The 18,873-nt window shown below is 39.3% G+C and overlaps 1 protein-coding gene across 2 annotated transcripts in view; it reads left to right on the top strand.

Annotated features, from left to right (window-relative positions):
* pi4kaa (phosphatidylinositol 4-kinase, catalytic, alpha a) overlaps positions 1 to 14,599 on the top strand; it is a 44,173-nt gene extending 29,574 nt beyond the window's left edge. For both annotated transcript variants that reach the window (XM_077611219.1, XM_077611218.1), the window contains exons 38-54: positions 967 to 1,046; positions 1,129 to 1,328; positions 2,110 to 2,197; positions 2,422 to 2,589; positions 2,670 to 2,723; positions 2,850 to 2,970; positions 3,046 to 3,175; positions 5,328 to 5,398; positions 5,480 to 5,552; positions 7,646 to 7,826; positions 7,927 to 8,031; positions 8,862 to 8,987; positions 9,233 to 9,353; positions 10,964 to 11,123; positions 11,203 to 11,292; positions 11,422 to 11,505; positions 12,518 to 14,599. In XM_077611219.1, the coding sequence (XP_077467345.1) occupies positions 967 to 1,046; positions 1,129 to 1,328; positions 2,110 to 2,197; positions 2,422 to 2,589; positions 2,670 to 2,723; positions 2,850 to 2,970; positions 3,046 to 3,175; positions 5,328 to 5,398; positions 5,480 to 5,552; positions 7,646 to 7,826; positions 7,927 to 8,031; positions 8,862 to 8,987; positions 9,233 to 9,353; positions 10,964 to 11,123; positions 11,203 to 11,292; positions 11,422 to 11,505; positions 12,518 to 12,569 (1,904 nt within the window). In that variant the 3' untranslated portion in view covers positions 12,570 to 14,599. The remainder of the gene's footprint in view (positions 1 to 966; positions 1,047 to 1,128; positions 1,329 to 2,109; positions 2,198 to 2,421; positions 2,590 to 2,669; positions 2,724 to 2,849; positions 2,971 to 3,045; positions 3,176 to 5,327; positions 5,399 to 5,479; positions 5,553 to 7,645; positions 7,827 to 7,926; positions 8,032 to 8,861; positions 8,988 to 9,232; positions 9,354 to 10,963; positions 11,124 to 11,202; positions 11,293 to 11,421; positions 11,506 to 12,517) is intronic.
* The last annotated feature ends 4,274 nt before the right edge of the window (positions 14,600 to 18,873 follow it).

Here is an 18,873-nt window from a genome sequence, read left to right as displayed (position 1 = left end):
AAAAACGGCTAATGTTATGTTAATGAATGCTTGTTTAGCCTCTCGTTCTCCCTTTTAAAATTATTATTTTAATATGTTTGTGCTTGGTTTCTGAAAAAAATTCAAATTGGCCCTCAAAATTACAACTTGTTTTTTCTTACTTAATTGTAAATTCTTTGGCTAGTGCGACTTATAATCCGAAAAATACAGCTCTTCCAGATAACGCATCACTGTTATTTACCGACACTAGCATGGAAGTGTGAATGGTGGGGCTCAGCTTTTTTATGCTAAGGAATAACCACAGACATATATCCAAATATGTCCTATTGAAATGTGGGATGTTTGTCTCTGATCGATCTGTAAAAACAGCTTCAAGAGCAGGTTAAGAAAGAGTGAGATCAATTTAATAGGAAATAGGTTTATTACCAGACTGCAGGATGGGGAGAGAGCTCGAACAGCTGTGAACCGCTCACAGTCTGTTGTCGTTGCAACTCTCTCCGAATGAACAGTGGGTCAGTCTTTATATAGGAAAACAGGGTATAGTATAGTTTCTATGACAACGACCAAACTTTGGGCAAAGTCTGATTAATCAGTTGCAAGTCTCCATGACAACGACCAAACTTTGGGCAAAGTCTGATGAATCGCTGTCAAGTTTCTATGATTACGATGTTTCTATACTTAAAAAAACTGATACAATATGAACAAGCAATTGCCAAGCGTCTTTGTCATCTTATCTTACAATCTTATCTTACAGTCTCAAATATACTTAAAGCTGTTAAGTCAAGATAAAAACATTTAGAATCACGTGACCATCTCATCTCGAGCACTTTTGTGGATCTCAGAAACACGAAAATCACAGATGTATTTGAGGATCTGAAAAATGTGTAAATTGCAGATCCATTTTCAGGAAATTTTAAGACAAAGCTCTCCCTATAATATATGACGTTTGGTACCCACACTTAATTGATTAATAAAGGCGTCTTGCAGGAACTTCCAAGAAGAGCAACCGAGGGACGCAGCTTCACAAATACTACATGAAACGCAGGACCCTATTGTTGGCTCTTCTGGTGAGCGTCGTTGTCAGTTTTTCAAGCAGATTATTCTCTTTCTGCTAAAGCTAGCTTCTCGTCTTCCCTTTTTCGCCTCCAGGCGAGCGAGATCGAGCGCCTAAGCACGTGGTACAACCCGCTGTGTACTCAAGAGCTGGCCATCGCCACCGAGCAGTCGGTGGAAACGAGCATTGCCAACTGGAGGTCCAAATACATCAGTTTAACAGAAAAGCAGTGGAAGGACAACGTCAACCTGGCGTGGAACATCGCGCCCTACCTTGCCATGCAACTGCCAAGCAGGTTGACACACATACACTATAAAGTATTTAAACACAAAGCCAAAAATATCTAAAAGGTAAATAAGGTGCCTTATTGAGTCTCCATAAACGGATCTTAAATTTTTTAAGGAATTTAACAAATTGATGGAAACCTCACACAAGAACTAGAAAAGAAATTATTCTTATTCCTTTTTATGTTAGTATTTCTATTTGATTTCCACCAAATCTTTAACCAAAATTTGCTAACATTTGATGGAAATGTCAAATAAAAAGAAATAAATGAATACAAGTAAATAGATTTGAATTGACTTGAATGTACAAAATATGAATTATTTTTAGATTAGATTAAAAATGAGTTCTAATTTAATTTTATAATACAGATGTATAAATTAATTTAAATGTGTGTTTATTTGTATAATATGTTAAAGAAAAGTTCAAGTCAAACAGATTTCACTGGCTTTTACAAGTTTCAATGGACAACTCAAAAAATAACGTTAACCCTTCAAGTTAATAGAATTGCAGTTTAAATAGTCTGAACTCAAACTTTAAATGAATTGGACTTTGGTTTAAGAAAAACATATTTTGCTGTAGCCTGGGATCAAACTCTCAACCCCAAGAATTGTGAGACTGACGCGCTAACCACTCGATCTCTGGGCCGCCCTGTAAAATAGTTTCACTGTTTTCACTATTTCATGTTAACGAATAAATATTGATACTATAATCAACAATAATAATTTGACTTAAGCAACATTCAGTGAGGAAAAAACGCCAAATCACACAACAAATCCGCTGTTACTTGCCAGATTCAAAAACGACGCCATCACGGCCGAGGTGACCCGGCTGGTGCGTTTGGACCCCGGCGCCGTTAGTGACGTCCCAGAAGCCGTCAAGGTGAGACCATATCTGCCACTTGGATATATACGTGTATATACAGTTGTGGTCAAACGTTTACATACACTTTTGAAGGACATAATGTCATGGCTCTCTTGAATTTCCAGTTATTTCTACAAATTGCATATGAAGTGTTATTTACTCAGCTGCCTATTCACTTTCTTTTTATATAGTCGGCCTAAGTATGTCTATGTTTGAAAATGTGTTTATGTTTGCTTGGTTAGTTCTTGGTGACATGGCACACTATCGATGCCGATTCACCGGAGCTGAGCCACATTCTTTGCTGGGCCCCTGCCGATCCACCTACGGGACTATCCTACTTTAGCAGCATGTACCCGCCGCACCCGCTCACCGCGCAGTATGGCGTCAAAGTGCTGCGCTCCTTTCCTCCGGTGAGTCACGCACTTTCACCCTTTCGCATTCACGACTTCTTGATCTCAGGATTTTTTTTAAATTTGCCTCTCCGCAACAGGACGCCATCTTGTTCTACATCCCGCAGATTGTACAAGCGCTGCGCTACGATAAGGTACTTATTTAGGTATTAACGCACTTACAAGAATCCACCTAATGGTGCTACATGAATGCTAACTGGGAGAAATCACTCCAAAATGACAAAATCAAAATATGAAACGAGGGGTGTCGCTGTGCTCAGATGGGTTACGTTAGGGAGTACATCCTGTGGGCGGCGCAGAAGTCACAGCTGCTAGCCCACCAGTTCATCTGGAACATGAAGACCAACATTTTCATGGACGAGGAGGCGCACCAGAAAGACCGTAAATCTAAAATCGATAAATTTAATCCCACGCCCGTTTGAGTTGGAGCATCTTATTGGTTTGCGGTTTTGTCAGCTGACATTGGGGAGCTGCTAGAACAAATGGTGGAGGAGATCACCGGATCACTGTCAGGTCCGGCCAAAGATTTCTACCAACGAGAGTTTGACTTCTTCAACAAGATCACCAATGTGTCAGCTATCCTCAAGTAAGCAAGCACCCAAAATGTTGTATTTATTCATGTTTATTTTTTTTCTGTGACCATGTTTTGAACTGATTTTTTTAAAACCTGTTTTACCTAAATGGAAATGACATTAATTCATTCCGGGCGGCCCGGTGGAACAAGTGTTTAGCGCGTCGGCTTCACAGCTCTGGGGTCCTGGGTTCAAATCCAGGTCAGTCCACCTGTGTGGAGTTTGCATGTTCTCCCTGGGCCTGCGTGGGTTTCCTCCAGGTACTCTGGTTTCCTCCCACATTCCAAAAACATGCATGGTAGGCTGATTGGATACTCTAAATTGACCCTGTGAGTGTGCATGGTTGGCCGTCTCCTTGTGTCCTGCGATCGGCTGGCCACCGATTCAGGGTGTCCCCCGCCTCTGGCCCGGAATCAGCTGGGATAGGCTCCAGCACCCCCCGCGACCCTAGTGTGGATAAAGCGGTTCAGAAAATGAGATGAGCTGAGATTAATTAATTCCTGCCCCTCAAATAACTTAAAGAATTGTGTGTATTTCATGAAACTTGCACCCTATTTAAAAACATCAACCAACTCAAAACATACTCTGCGAGTACCAGCATCATGACCGACATTAAAATAGTAGTCTAGTAGGCCCAAAATATTTTTAAAAAAGGGTTTGGTTATAGATTCTTTAGCCACATTTTATGTACATTTGCTTAGATTTTGTTGGGAAATTGGAATGTAGTTAACGATTGAGTAAAATTGTGTTCCTTTTTTTTCATTTCATTTTCTGAACCGCTTGATCCTCACTAGTGTCACGGGGGGTGCTGGAGCCTATCTCAGCTGACTTTGGGCACGAGGTGGGGGATACCCTGAATTGGTGGCCAGCCAATCGCAGAGCACGAGGAGAGAAAAAAACAATCATGCTCACACTCATACCTAGGTCAATTTAGAGTGTCCGATCAGCCTACCATGCATGTTTTTGGAATGTGGCATGCAACCGGAGTACCCGGAGAAAACACACGCAGGCCCGAGGAGAATATGCAAACTCCACACAGGTGGACCGACCTGGATTTGAACCGAAGACCCCAGACCTGTGACGCCGACGCGCTAACCCGATCAGTCGCCGGGCCACCTCACACATATCTATCAATCAAATCAACCAATCAAAAGCCTTTATTGTCATCATACACAGCTGCTTATAACAAAATTGGTGGTGCTACTCCACAACGTGCGTTTTCCCAGTAAAAGAGAAACATAAATAGTAACATAAAAGTATAAAAAGTCACATCCTGGCTAGGTAAATTCTAAAATATTGCACAATCTAAGATATTGCACATTGTTATTGCACACCCCGAGAGTCCTGATGGCTGTGGGAAAAAAACTGTCCTTAAGTCTATTTGTCCGTGCTTTGTGAGACCTGTAGCGTCTGCCAGAGGGCAGCAGCTGGAACAGGTTGTGACCAGGGTGGTATTGGTCCCTGACAATGTTCCCGGCTCTGCTGAGGTAGCGAGTGCTGGCAATGTCATCCAGTGAGGGCAGAGAGCAGCCGATGATCTTCTGGGCAGTGTTGATCACTCTCTGCATGGCCTTTCTGTCTGCTGCCGTGCTTCCAGCGTACCACACTGTAATGCAGTATGCCAGGATGCTCTCCATAGTGGCTGTATAGAAGGTTACCAGAAGCTTAGTGTCCAAGTTGTTCCTCCTGAGTACCCTCAGGAAATGTACCCTCAGGAAACATTACATGTGAATCTTTAATAGTTTAAATTAAATACAGCTTAACTTTACTTGATAAATTAACTACAGTTTCACTTGAACATTTAAATATGTCTTAACATTTGCACAACTGGAAGGACCCTGTGTCCCATTGGTGCTACACCTAACACAATTTGAGAACCACTGCCAATACGGTATTTTACTTTTTCATTCTTAAATTATTTTTTATTGACTTGAGTTTTTGGTTAATTGTTTTAAGCTTGAATTCAATGGGCATCCATTCGCTGGGCGGCAGTATATAACATATCCAGTATAATAAATGCACAAAAAAGACGGTCACAATTTAATGAGTCTTTATTCTGCAGAGAATAAAGAATGTATGACATTGTTTGCTATACTGTCCGCCTGTTTTTTTGCTATCCTTATCATGACGATATTCACAAAGGGCTAATACGTGTATATCTTTTAGACCTGTTCCTAAAGGCGAGGAGAGAAAACGATGCTGTCTGAAGGCTTTAGCAGATATAAAAGTTCAGCCAGGTAACATCCGTGGGACTTTTTTTTGTGGTATCAAAACATCAAAACTGCCTCTCTCCTCCTTCCTTCCTACATTGGTACTAGGTTGTTACTTGCCCAGCAACCCCGAGGCCATTGTACTGGATATCGACTACAAGTCTGGAACCCCAATGCAGAGGTAAGAATATTACCTTAAAGCAGGAGTGACGAACATGCCAAAATGAATGCGACTCTTTGCTTCTTATCATATTTTGTATATACTGTGGCTCTTTTCCTCGTTTTGTTGTAAATCGCCTCGGTTGCGAAGCAGAGTGGGACCCAGGAGCATGAAGCAGGAAACAAAAAGGGAATTGCTGGTGCAAAAACTTAAGGTTTAATGGGGAAAAACAACTATAAAACAACCCCGTATGCATGCATGTACATTTATGTGTATGTATGTATGTATATATGTCCTAAGCAACACGCTTATTTAATTATATATTTATTCATGTATTTATTTCTTGACCTACTTATTACCTATCTATTACCTATCTATTTATGTCTAAAATGCCTTTCCTATTCCTGCATCCTCACCCTCTTGCCACTGGAACAACGAAATTTCCCGAATACGGGATGAATAAAGTTATCCAATCCAATCCAATCCAAAACTGGGGAAATTTAACCAAGAGCCAAACTGAACAGGGAAAACGCACTTAGTAGCAATGTTCCCTATAAGGTGCGCGTGTTCGCAATTGCGCACTACTCTCGTCTTCTCTGCACAAAGCAAATCATATGGAGCGCACAAAATAAAATCCCAATATTTATTTATTTATTTTTTTTAAAAATTATTAATTGTGAGGCGGACGCGCGAACCACTCATCCGCCGGGCCGCCCATTCATAGATATTAATCATTACATTTTATTATTACTAAATCATTTATGTGTAGTAGACATACACCTGCTTATGGCAGGTGTGATACTGGTGTGTGCCCATAGCGAGCAATGATGATGTTGCTCACACCGGTACTCAGTGTGCTCAGGGAGGTTGTCTTTCTGCCCAGACAAACCAAAAATTAGAGGGAACATTGCTTACGAGGGAGACGCACACCGACGAAAGGCACACAACCACAAACAAAAACATGGGGTTTAAATACACAGACATGGATTGACAAGACAATTGTAAACACCTGGGTCACACGAGGGAAAGAGCATTGTAAAGACACAGCAGGTGAAACTTATTCGCAATCATGCGGACAGGACACACAAGGAAACACACCCAACCACCAAACCCCTAAAAAAACATGACTCTCTCTTATTTTATTGTCTCTTAAAACTAACTTCAAATGCATCAGGGCCCATTAAAAACAAATAAATTATATTTAAAAAATCATTTGCGAGATTGGATTTTTTTTATGCTGATTTTGACGTAAGCGACTGCCCATCTTCTCCGCGGGTTACATCTAATGCCGGGAAATTAAGTAAACATTTAATATACATGCATGCTGTTACCCTGCTAATCAAAATTGCAAAACGCAAAACTAAACGAAAATATGAAGATGAACACAGGACGTTTTTAGAAGAATGGAAAGATGCTTTCTTCTTTATTGAAGGGAATGGGAAATCGCTGTGTTTAATACGCAATACTACGATATCACATTTCAAGGCTTCAAATCCTCAGCGTCATTTTAGCACTCTGCATGCTAATATCGACAAGGAATTACAAGGTACTAAACTACGCAAGCAAAAATTGAGCACCTTCAAAAGCCAGGTCAGGTAAAAAGACAGTCTCTTTCAGCAATTAATCTATAAAGCGGCATGGAACATTGCTCCTGCTAAAAATAAAAAATAAAACTTACAATGAGGGCAAGTTTCTGAAACACGCGTGGTGTGGCTCTTTGACTCTCACAGTTTAAATATTTTGCTCTTTGTGTCTAACTTGTTCGCCTCCCCTGCCCTAATGTCAAATGTGACTGCTCTGTTTGGAATGGTCCGGCATGGTAAAATCACATGGTGACTCACTCATCGGTTGCCAGGCAGAATTCATCGCAGAGTCCAATAACAGAAGAAAAGAAAGGCAATCAGATTGAAAAGTGTATTTCAAACAGAATTCACCCTTATTGAGCAATTAACATTCAAAGTAGTAAATGAGAATTAGTGCTTTGGCATGTAGAATGGGAATCTTAATGCCAAGGAAATATGTCAAAGAGAGTCGAGGAGCTTCATTGAGCACAAAGTAACATTTTATTCGCTTAAAAGTAATGCTTTGTCGCCATTTGTCTGTCCCCACCGCAGCGCCGCCAAGGCTCCCTACCTCGCCAAGTTCAAGGTAAAGCGCTGTGGCGTGAGCGAGCTGGAGCGTGAGGGTCTTCGCTGTCCATCTGACTCGCCGGACGAGGACGAGAATAACGCGGAGGGGGCGCGGCGGGTCTGCTGGCAGGCGGCCATCTTCAAAGTGGGTGACGACTGTCGGCAGGTGAGCCTCGCTTTGACCCATACGTTGAACGTCTTGACGTCACACGATTTTCAAAAGCGAAAACCCCTAATTAATTACTACATTTGACGGCCGTGTGCAGGACATGTTGGCTTTGCAGATAATTGGACTGTTCAAGAACATCTTTCAGCTTGTGGGACTGGACCTCTTTGTCTTCCCTTACCGGGTGGTGGCCACTGCTCCTGGGGTGAGAGTCCATTTCATTCCTAGCCTAAGATTTCCCTGTTGCGTTAGGGCACATGTGTCAAACCGATTCCGCCGAGGGCTGGCGTGGGTCCTGGTCTTTGTTCCAACCGATCCAGTGCCGGCATTTTAACCAATCAGGTGTCTTCTAAAATAAGTAGCACCTGACTTTAATTAACTGATTACACTTGCAAAAGGTATCCTCTTGTTGAGTTGGAATGAAAACCTGCACCCACTGCGGCCCTTTGAGGACCGGTTTGACACCCCTGCGTTAGGGGAATAACTTGCAAATTCACCAAAAAATGCTGGTGAGAAAATTGCCTAGCCCAGGGGTGTCAGACTCGGGTTGGTTCGCGGGCTGCGCTAACGTCAACTCGATTTCATGTGGGCCGGACCATTTTAGATAGAATATTTAGATTTTTTTTATGAATGGATTAAAAGAACTGGATTAAAAGCCCTGAATATTCAGTTTTTATAGATCTAAAACAATGTTTATTTTAGCTTTTTTTATATATATTTTTAGATTTTACAAAATGATTTTTGAACTAAAAACACAGAAAAAATGATTAAAAAATTACAATTATTGATTTAAAAGGGGGAAAATCAGGAAATTTGATATACATCTATACTCTTCATTTTAATTTGATCCTAAAACAGAAAGTCGGCACTCATGATTCACTTTCCCGGGCCACACAAAATGATGCGGTGGGCCAGATTTGGGCCCCGGGCCGCCACTTTGACACATGTGACCTAGCCAATCGGTGTCACAGAAGTACAGGGTTCCAAAAAGTTACATGAGTCACGTGACATTTTCACGGTACTCCTCTTTGTCAGTGTGGTGTGATCGAATGCATCCCGGACTGCAAATCACGCGACCAGCTTGGCAGGCAGACGGACTTTGGCATGTACGACTACTTCCGTAACCAGTACGGCGATGAATCCACGCTGGCCTTCCAGAAGGTACTTTGTTCCCTTTAACTTCATTTTACTGAGACACAGTTATAACTCATTGGGTGCATTAATGGCGATGGACGTCCAATCCATTTGAACTGAGAGGGCGTCTAATACTGACAAAGATGAATTGACAGGAGAAGGATGAAAATAACCACATTTTTGGGTGTCTACCATAATTAATAGTACTAAATGAATTAAACAGACCTTTGTCAAAATGGCTGACGATTGCATTAAATATCCTTGCTCTTCAGGCTCGCTACAACTTTATCCGGAGTATGGCGGCATACAGCCTTCTGCTCTTCCTATTGCAAATCAAAGACAGACACAACGGTAACATCATGCTGGACAGCAAAGGACACCTCATCCACATCGGTAAATAAGAAAGGGGCTGGGGCTTTCTGTTAACTAATTTTGTGAATTGTGGTGCTCCTGTATTTTCGAACTGTAGTTGTACCTCTTCTTATGAAATTAATTGGTTCCAAAAGTGGTTTTGTTACTTGGATTTTTTTCTTAATAGAAGCATATTTTACATTCAATCAGATGTAAAGGCAACTCCATCCTCACCATTTCAAAATAAAATACCGGATAGAGAAAGTGTATTTATGTTTTGGGGGATGTTTGATTTCATAACTTGGATTGTTTTTCGAATATTGCAACAAAAGGTTTCCTTCCAATCAGAGCTTTTCATAACCTGAATATTTCGTATGTAAAAGAATTTGTAAGTAGAGGTATTACTGTATAAGTAACACCAGAGTATAAGTCGCCCTGTCAAAAAATGTGTCATAACAGACAACAAAACATGGGCTCCCAATGTGTATGTCCAAAATGTAAATCACCTTTTTTGGGTTGACTATCCCAAATTTTCTGTTTTCGGCACCAATGTCAACATAAAAGTATATTTTTCTGAATTAAATAACAACTAATCGATAATTTAGTTAGTTGCCAACGAATTTGATTATTGTCGGCAGCTGTGTACTCATTGTAATCAAGCAAATGAGGGGCAATCAAGGTGGTGGAATGAGTGGTACACTTAATTGTTGCCTCCAATCTGCCATTATGTGTACAAAAGGAGGCAATATGCACCTAATTGTTGCTCCTAATCTGCCATTCATCAAAATGTGAAGATGCTCTTCTAAACTTTTAATTTGTCATCATCGCCTAATGACCTTAACTATTTGCAAGAAAGTTGTTGCAAGTGCATTAGTTGTAATGTGTAAACTTGATGATCTGTAGATTACAGTGTTCCACCTACCGTATTTATTCGAGTATAATGCGCACCCATAATTTGTGACTAAAAATATGTATACTTTTTTTTTCACTTTTTCTCAGCTCACACCAAGGATTGCGCGGGTACTGGCAAATGCTGAACACATAACGCCATGACAAAACATTTATTCACAACATATGGTGCGGAAACTTGGTAAAACAAACTACCAGTATGAACACAATTCTCAAATGGAATTTACCATTTTAAATCCTTAAAGTCTAATTCATCATCATATTTTTTTTTTTCAAAGTCTGATTCATCATCATCACTCACCAAACAATTAATTCTATTCTTCTTGAGTTATTTTTTTTAAGTGTGAGCACCGGCCAATAGAACAGGCTCTCCGCCCCATTTGGTGGACAAATACAGGTTTACGTCTCCCATTTTAACGGCTGCCGAGGGGACTTTTTTCACCGGTGGGGATTCGTGTATAACGCGCACACGAACTTTGCTTCAGTTTTTTGGTACAAAATTTTGCGCGTTATACTCGAATAATTATGGTCATTTTGTTGGAGCTTTATTCTGTATGTACAGTATGATAGAGATACAAGGTGCTGTCAGGCACAACAACCTTGCGGGCCAGATTGGTATGACATAGCCCTAATGTGTACAGCATTCTATACTGCGGAACATTGTCGTATCAGAGCGGTGCTGCAAAGCCCCTGCAAATATTCATTTTGCGCAGGGAATGACACAAGATCGTTTCTCTCTGCAGACTTCGGCTTCATGTTCGAGAGTTCCCCAGGGGGCAACTTGGGCTGGGAGCCCGACATAAAGCTCACGGACGAGATGGTGATGATTATGGGCGGCAAGATGGAGGCCACGCCCTTCAAATGGTTCACGGAGATGTGCGTGCGAGGCTACCTGGCCGTACGGTAGGAAAACACTCTTGGCACTTTGAACGCAAGACCAGGCATTTAACAAAAGACTCTAAATATTCCTGTACGTGTTCAGTCCCTACATGGACGCTGTGGTGTCTCTCGTTACGCTGATGCTGGACACGGGACTGCCGTGCTTCAGGGGCCAAACCGTCAAACTCCTCAAGTGAGTTGCAGAAACGCAAAATTACGTCAGGCAAAATCACCTCTAAGGAAACAGTACATGTCGTGTGCATGCAGAAACGGAGCAGAGTGGTAATGCTCGAAAACTTACGGCGCCGTTTCTTTCCCTCAGGGGCAGGTTTAATCCTCAGATGAGTGAGAAAGAAGCGGCGGCGTTCATCATCAAGGTCATCCAAAGCTGCTTCCTCAGTAGCAGGTGAGAGTCCAGCTCACGCTTTGCAAGTATCGATAATTGTTGCATTTGAGTCTAATTAGTCATTTCAAAATGGGAAACTATTTTGTTGACTATTCTTTATGAAGCACAATTTTAAAAATTCATTTAATGATAGCAATACAATATTGAATAAAATAATACTAATCTGTATTATAATTGTTGAGGTTTACATACACATTTTGAACTATTTTAGAATCTTATCTCATTATTACATATATATTATATGTATTTTTTATATATATATATATATATGTGTATGTATGTATGTGTCTGTATGTGTATATATACACATATATACAGTAATACCTCGATTATCGTGGTTAATATGGACCAGACATGGCCGCGATAATCGAAAAACCGCCAAGTAGGGTCACCCCTATTAAATAAATAATATATGGTTACGAATTTCAGCGTGGATTTTCACATTTTTATAAACTTACAAAAATAAATAAAATAAATAAATAAAACAAATTCCCCAGAAAAAAATCCACGATGTAGAGAAGCTGTGAAAGAAAGTTGAAGTGCGAGGCAAACTGTTCATAAAATTATTTATTAAGCCATTAAAATGACACCACAACCCCACCACAAACTAAAACAAAACAAGTCCAGCTCTTCAACAGTCGCTATCTCTCTCTCTATATATCTCTCGCTCTCTATCGCATCATTTATATAGAGTGGAAAGATCAGCATTTAAATAATACATCAACATTAGAACCCAGTTCTTTAGAATATGTAAACAAATAATAAATATAATAATTTACCCACCCCAATAATAAACCCACAACTTCAAATTGTGTTACGCACACTGAGAAAACCTCTAAAATCAGCTACGTCACGAACGAGGGACCTTAATTTCATAAATAGAGGTACGACTGTAATCCCTAAGGATCCACGTACTTTTTCCTTGCAACTGAATCCCAAGAAAATCAGATTGGAAGTAAAAGAAAAAATCTATATTCAGATATGCCTAATTTGTTTTTACTTCCCCTTACAGGAGCAAGACGTATGACATGCTGCAATACTACCAGAACCAAATTCCCTACTGAGCTCACCACAGCGTTTCAAGGCAGCAATAACTCCATTTTAGTTGTTTACCGAGAGAGCTATTTGAAATCACCCTTGTTTGTCATCATAATCATCAGTCGAGTGCACTTTATTTCTCACAGTATTCTCGCATTATGATCAAATAATCTGCAGTCTTTTGAAGTGTGTTTATTATCTTTGTATTTTTTCATCAGGCCACAGGGACAAATCATTTACATTCCACAACGGCACACAAATGCATTCTGGGAAATTTGGGAGACCAAATCAGAGGGTGAGCTAGTGTTTTTTTTCTCTCTTCCTACGGTATTTATCCCAGGGGTGTCCAAACTGTGGCCCATGGTTTTTACTGGCCCCCAACAAATGACAGAAAGTTTAAATTCAGCCTACATTCTGTTGCACTTCTCAGATTTAACACTATATCAAGCTGGTCATGTAAACAGTGTCTCTCCATTAGCTCTGAGGTCAAAACCTGACATGTTAGAATCGCGGAGCGGCTAATAGGAAGGGCGACAACTTAAGAAAAAAATGTGTGGGGGTGGGGTCGGTTCACGAACGACGTCCACAATGGCAAAAAAAAGGCCCAAACATAGTAGCATTTATTTATCTATAATCCTTATAAAGTGTGATTTATGGTTGTGTGAGTGTGTGTGTATGTTAAGATTCTCTCGGTATCTTTGTCCAAACCGTGCAACGTAGAGCGTTAAATTTTTTTATGGTGGCCAGAAACGGCTGTCGGATCCAAATAGACGAGTGATTGATTTTTTTCACCTTCTCTTAGTGTGTAAACTCAATCTTTTATTTGTTAAACACCCATTTTTCAAAAGAGGATTTTTGCCGATCCCCTCTGCTTGTTATTATTATAACAATTTTTCTCATTTCAAGTAAGAGGGCAATATTGAATACCTTAATATTTATTATGCTGACAGACCGGCACCAGGTGGCTCACGAACCGGTACCGGTCCACGGACCAGTGATTGGGGACCACTGATGTAGGAAACTAAAATTTCAGTATTTTGTTTTACATAAGGGGGTCGGCCCAGTGAATGAGCGATTAGTGTGTCAGCCTCACAGTTCTGGGGTCGAGGGTTTGATCTCAGGTCGGTCTTCAGTGTGTGGAGGTTTCCCTGGGCTTGTGTGGGTTTTCTCCAGATACTTCGGTTTCCTCCCACATCCCAAAAATATGCATGGTAGCCTGGTTGAACCACTCTAAACTGCCCCTAGGTTTGAGTCTGAGTGTGAATGGTTGTCCGTCTCCTTGTGTCCTGGGATTGGCTGGCCACCGTTTCAGGGTGTCCCATTCCTGGTGCCCATAGTTAGCTGGGATAGGCTCCAGCACCCCCACCACCCTTGTAAGGATAAGCGGTTTGGAAAATGAATGCATATTTTTTGTTTTTTTTACATAAACATACATAGATAAGTAAAAATAAGCTAAGGTATAATTTGAGCTGTCCTTTTGATTTTTGTGACTTTTTTGCTATTGCTGGGAAGCCTCTATTTTTTGTTTTGTTGAAATCGGTCCTCGGAAGAAAAAAAAAGTTTGGACACCCCAGAATTATAGGCGGTCTTTTAAAGTATTTAACTCATGTAGTTATGTAAAAGAGAACTTCTTCTTTACATTATTTGTTTCAAATCATTTTGTGACACTTCCCAGACCAGAATATGATATTTAAAAAAAAAAAAGACAAGCCATATCGTACTTAACAGGAGCACCCCTCATTATGCAAAAATGATCCATGTGCTGTGTTTTAAGATATATTTTTTGTTATGTGCAATTTGTTCGTACCGGCAACAAACCTCTTAAAAATTGTACCTTTGACACAAGGTCATCGAAAATAGGCACATTTATAATCCATTGTTTCCTCTGAGAAGTTTTTTTGTCGTGAATGTTTGTTGATTTGTTACACTATTGTCAACTGTAACACCTCCGAAATAAGTGTTGTTGGAATATTTCTTTCTGTAGGCTTCACTTTGGAAGTTTATTCAATTTGCAGCTCTCATCATAGCAAAACCTATATAAAATATACATGTAATATTTTCATCTCTCCTTATTACTGTAGATAGCAAGAACAATTGAACTAATTTACAGCCAACCAGGTCACAGTGTGTTGTGGCAATTAGTAAAGAAGGGAAATTGATATTGAAAAAGCCTTTTGACGGCAATAGACGTCCAAACCAGTTCAACTCCATGTTAAAATGGATTTGACGTCAATTGCTATCAATAACAAAAAGAGGAAAAATGTGGACGGTCACAAGAGATTAGATTAGATTAGATTAAATAATTTTATTCATCCCGTATTTGGGAAATTTCCGTCACAGTAGCAAGAGGGTGAGAATACAGACACAGGAAAATACATTTTAAACTTAAATAAATAGGTAATAAATAAGTAAATAAATAAGCATGTTGCATGAAATATACATGTTTGTATATATATGAATATATACATATGTATACATACGGTTGGTCTTAACATTCAGACATTTAAAAATGTTAATTCAATTTATTTTTAATATATATATATATATATATATATATATATATATATATAATATATATATATATATATATACATACACACGTATATACTCTAGAGCAGCTGTGGTGAACGAGTGGCTCTCGAGCCGCATGCGGCTCTCCTCTTATCAAAATGTGTATATACAGACGCTCCCCTACTTACGAACAATCAACTTACGAACAACGGTACATACGAACATGTCTGCAAATTGCGTTTAAGTCCAAAAATGTTCGCAAGTCCAATTTTGTATTTTGCGCCTTTTTCGGAGTAGTACTTCTTTCCGCCGCTAATACCGACGCCTGGCGCTGTGAGAGCTCAGCTCACCCAGCATCTACCTTCTTCTTCGTTGCAATGCGAAAGTGCGTGAATGTATCTCCAGTGTGCAAAGAACCTTTTTCATTTGTATCATTAAATATCTCATGCATCCAATATTGAATATGGTTGGTAAAAAGCTAAAGGCTTCTATTGAGGGAGTTGCAAGGAAGAGGCAAGCCATTTCATTTGAAACGAGTGGCAATAATAACGAAGCTTGATGCGCGTGAGAGTGGTGAGCGTTTCACGGGCATTGAATCGTTCGACCGTTAGTACCATTTATTAACAGAAAGATCGAGCAGCAGGACCCAAATATTGAACGTTGCACAAAGTTTGCAAATCAATTGAATGATGCCATACAGTGCTACCGCATCATTTATGATGAAAAAAAGAAGAAAACTGTGCAATCGTCATTAGGTCGCTTCTTTTGGCCAGTTTCTAATACATAAATCTCTCTCTCTCTCTCTACAGTACTGTACATATTCTCTCCATTTTATTTTATTTTTTTTTTTTCAGTACAAACCAATGCGTGTTACTTATACAAGCCTTAAACATACAAATGCACTTATATAAACCTTCAATATACTTATATCGGCCTTAAACATAAATTATAATACAAAATATAGCACTGAATCAACTTACAAACAAATTCAACTTATGAACAATCGCTCGGAACCAATTAGTATAGTAAGGCTTTTTTTCCTAAAAAAACGACATAGTATAGTATGGCTTTTCCCCCCTAAAAAAACGACATAGTATAGCATGGCTTTTTTTCTTGAAAAACGACATAGTAGAGGAAGGCTTTTTCCCTAAAAAACGACATAGTATAGTATGGCTTTTCCCCCTAAAAAACGACATAGTATAGTATGGCTTTTTTCCTTTAAAAAAACAACATAGTATAGTATGGCTTTTTTTCTTAAACGACATAGTATAGTATGGCTTTTCCCCCCTAAAAAACGACATAGTATAGCATGGCTTTTTTTCTTGAAAAACGACATAGTAGAGGAAGGCTTTTTCCCTAAAAAACGACATAGTATAGTATGGCTTTCCCCCCTAAAAAACGACACAGTATAGTATGGCTTTTTTCCTTTAAAAAACGACATAGTATAGTAAGGCTTTTTTTCCTAAAAAACGACATAGTATAGCATGGCTTTTTTTCTTGAAAAACGACATAGTAGAGGAAGCCTTTTTTTCTTAAAAAACGATATTGTATAGTAAGGCTTCTTTTCTTAAAAAACGACATAGTATAGTAAGGCTTTTTTTCTTTAAAAAATGACAGCAAGTAAGGCTAAGAGAGTCGGAGAATAAATCTGACTTCTGATTCTTCACCTTCTAGTTGTTGCTGTGGTCCACTGGCAAAATCATTGGGTCAGAACATGAGGCGGGAATCAGGAGTGGGTTCAATTCCACTCGTTGCAATTCTCGAATTGTTTATTGAGGTAATGAAAAGGATAAATACAACTTCCAACTTTACTGTGGTGCAGTGGCAAAGACAATGGGTCAGAACTTCAGGTGGACTCCAGTTCAAATCAGAAGTGAGTTTGATTCCACTCTTTGCAATTCTCAAATTGTTTATTGAGGTAATGAAAAGGATAGATATAACTTCCAATCACATCATTTCAGAAGACACTGTGGTCCAGTGGCAAGAACAATGGGTTGAAATTGAAGTTGGACACAAGTTCAAATCTGGAGTGAGTTCAAGTCCACTCTTTGCAAATCTCAAATTGTTTATTGAGGTGATGAAAATGATAAATATAACTTCCAATCATCTCATTTCAGAAGTCACTGTGGTCCAGTGGCAAAGATGATGGGTCAGACAGACCTCAAGTTAGTGGATTTGACTGCCATGTGGGAAATGGGGTTCGAATCCCGCTCTCGTTTGACTAATCACTACACTAGTAGTTCAGTAAATGGGTAATCCTTTTTTCATTCAAATAAAGACTTAGTCATTTTTTTCAGCAAAACAATATTTCCGGTCAGCCTTCGGCTGACCGGAAGACAGTTGGGAGGGGGGATCCCTGGTGGTGTTCGACAGTCGGCCTGCGGCCGACTGCCGACACCATACAGTCGTTGACTGGCGACACCGGGACGTGAACCCTCGACACCCACGTCGCAGGCAGGTGACTTACCCACTACACCACGAGGCGGCCCGCCTATACATGATTGGAAGTTATATTTATCCTTTTCATTACCTAAATAAACAATTTGAGAATTGCAAAGAGTGGAATTGAACTCATTCCTGATTTGAACTTGAGTCCACCTGAAGTTCTGACCCATTGTCTTTGCCACTGGACCACAGTGACTTCTGAACTGATGTGATTGGAAGTTATATCTATCCTTTTCATTACCTCAATAAACAATTTGAGAATTGCAAAGAGTGGAATTGAACTCATTCCTGATTTGAACTTGAGTCCACCTGAAGTTCTGACCCATTGTCTTTGCCACTGGACCACAGTGACTTCTGAAAGTTTCAGTTTCTAATACATAAATCTCTCTCTCTACAGTACTGTACATATTCTCTCCATTTTATTAAATGTTTTTTTTTTCAGTACAAACCAATGCGTGTTACTTATACAAGCCTTAAACATACAAATGCACTTATATAAACCTTCAATATACTTATATCAGCCTTAAACATAAATTATAATACAAAATATAGCACTGAATCAACTTACAAACAAATTCAACTTATGAACAATCGCTCGGAACCAATTGCGTTCGTAAGTAGGGGAGCGTCTGTATAATGTGTATATACTGTGGCTCTTTACCTCCTTTCATGTTTATCTCATTTTTATTCTCTCTTAAAACACTCAAATTCATCAGGGCCCGTTAAAAACAAATACATTATATTTTAAAAATAATTTGGTAGAGTGGATTTTTTATGCTGCCTCTGACGTAAAGTGTGGCTCTTTGACACTTACAGTTTAAAATTTGATAGCTATCAGTTTAGCCAAAGACAAAAACACGAGTCTGGTTGGTTGGGACACCAACAGTTTAAAGATTGAAATTACATGATTTATTGTTTAAAGTCAGTGAGTACATTTTACGTACATTGCTTTAAAAAAAAACAGGATATTTGGAGTTTTATGTGTTGAAAACCTCTGAGTGCAATGAGTTCTCTTCCCAAAACAACATGAAAATGTGTGTTTTATTGAAGCAACAATGTTTAAATGGCTTTTTATTTGTTCTTTCAAATGGATTGGTAGATATACAACCATGTGACTTTTTTATTTCTCAGTTCAAATGGATTGGAAATCTAGTGTCATGAGTATTTTTAATGTAAGCACATTACTGCTTCTCTATTACGATAACTGAAAAGAGAATGCAAAATGTCATTAAGAAAATCAGCAATAGTGCTGAACTACTGATAATCCAAAATTTCTTTTAAATAAAATGAACCGATTCTACATTAGAAAATGTTCGATGCACTTAAGAAACAATAATTGTAGATTTGTGTATGGAAATTTTCCATAAGCAGAGA

This window comes from Stigmatopora argus, chromosome 10 (assembly GCF_051989625.1).
Source record: "Stigmatopora argus isolate UIUO_Sarg chromosome 10, RoL_Sarg_1.0, whole genome shotgun sequence".
NCBI lineage: Eukaryota > Metazoa > Chordata > Actinopteri > Syngnathiformes > Syngnathidae > Stigmatopora > Stigmatopora argus.
This window is presented reverse-complemented; position numbering and strand designations above follow the sequence as displayed.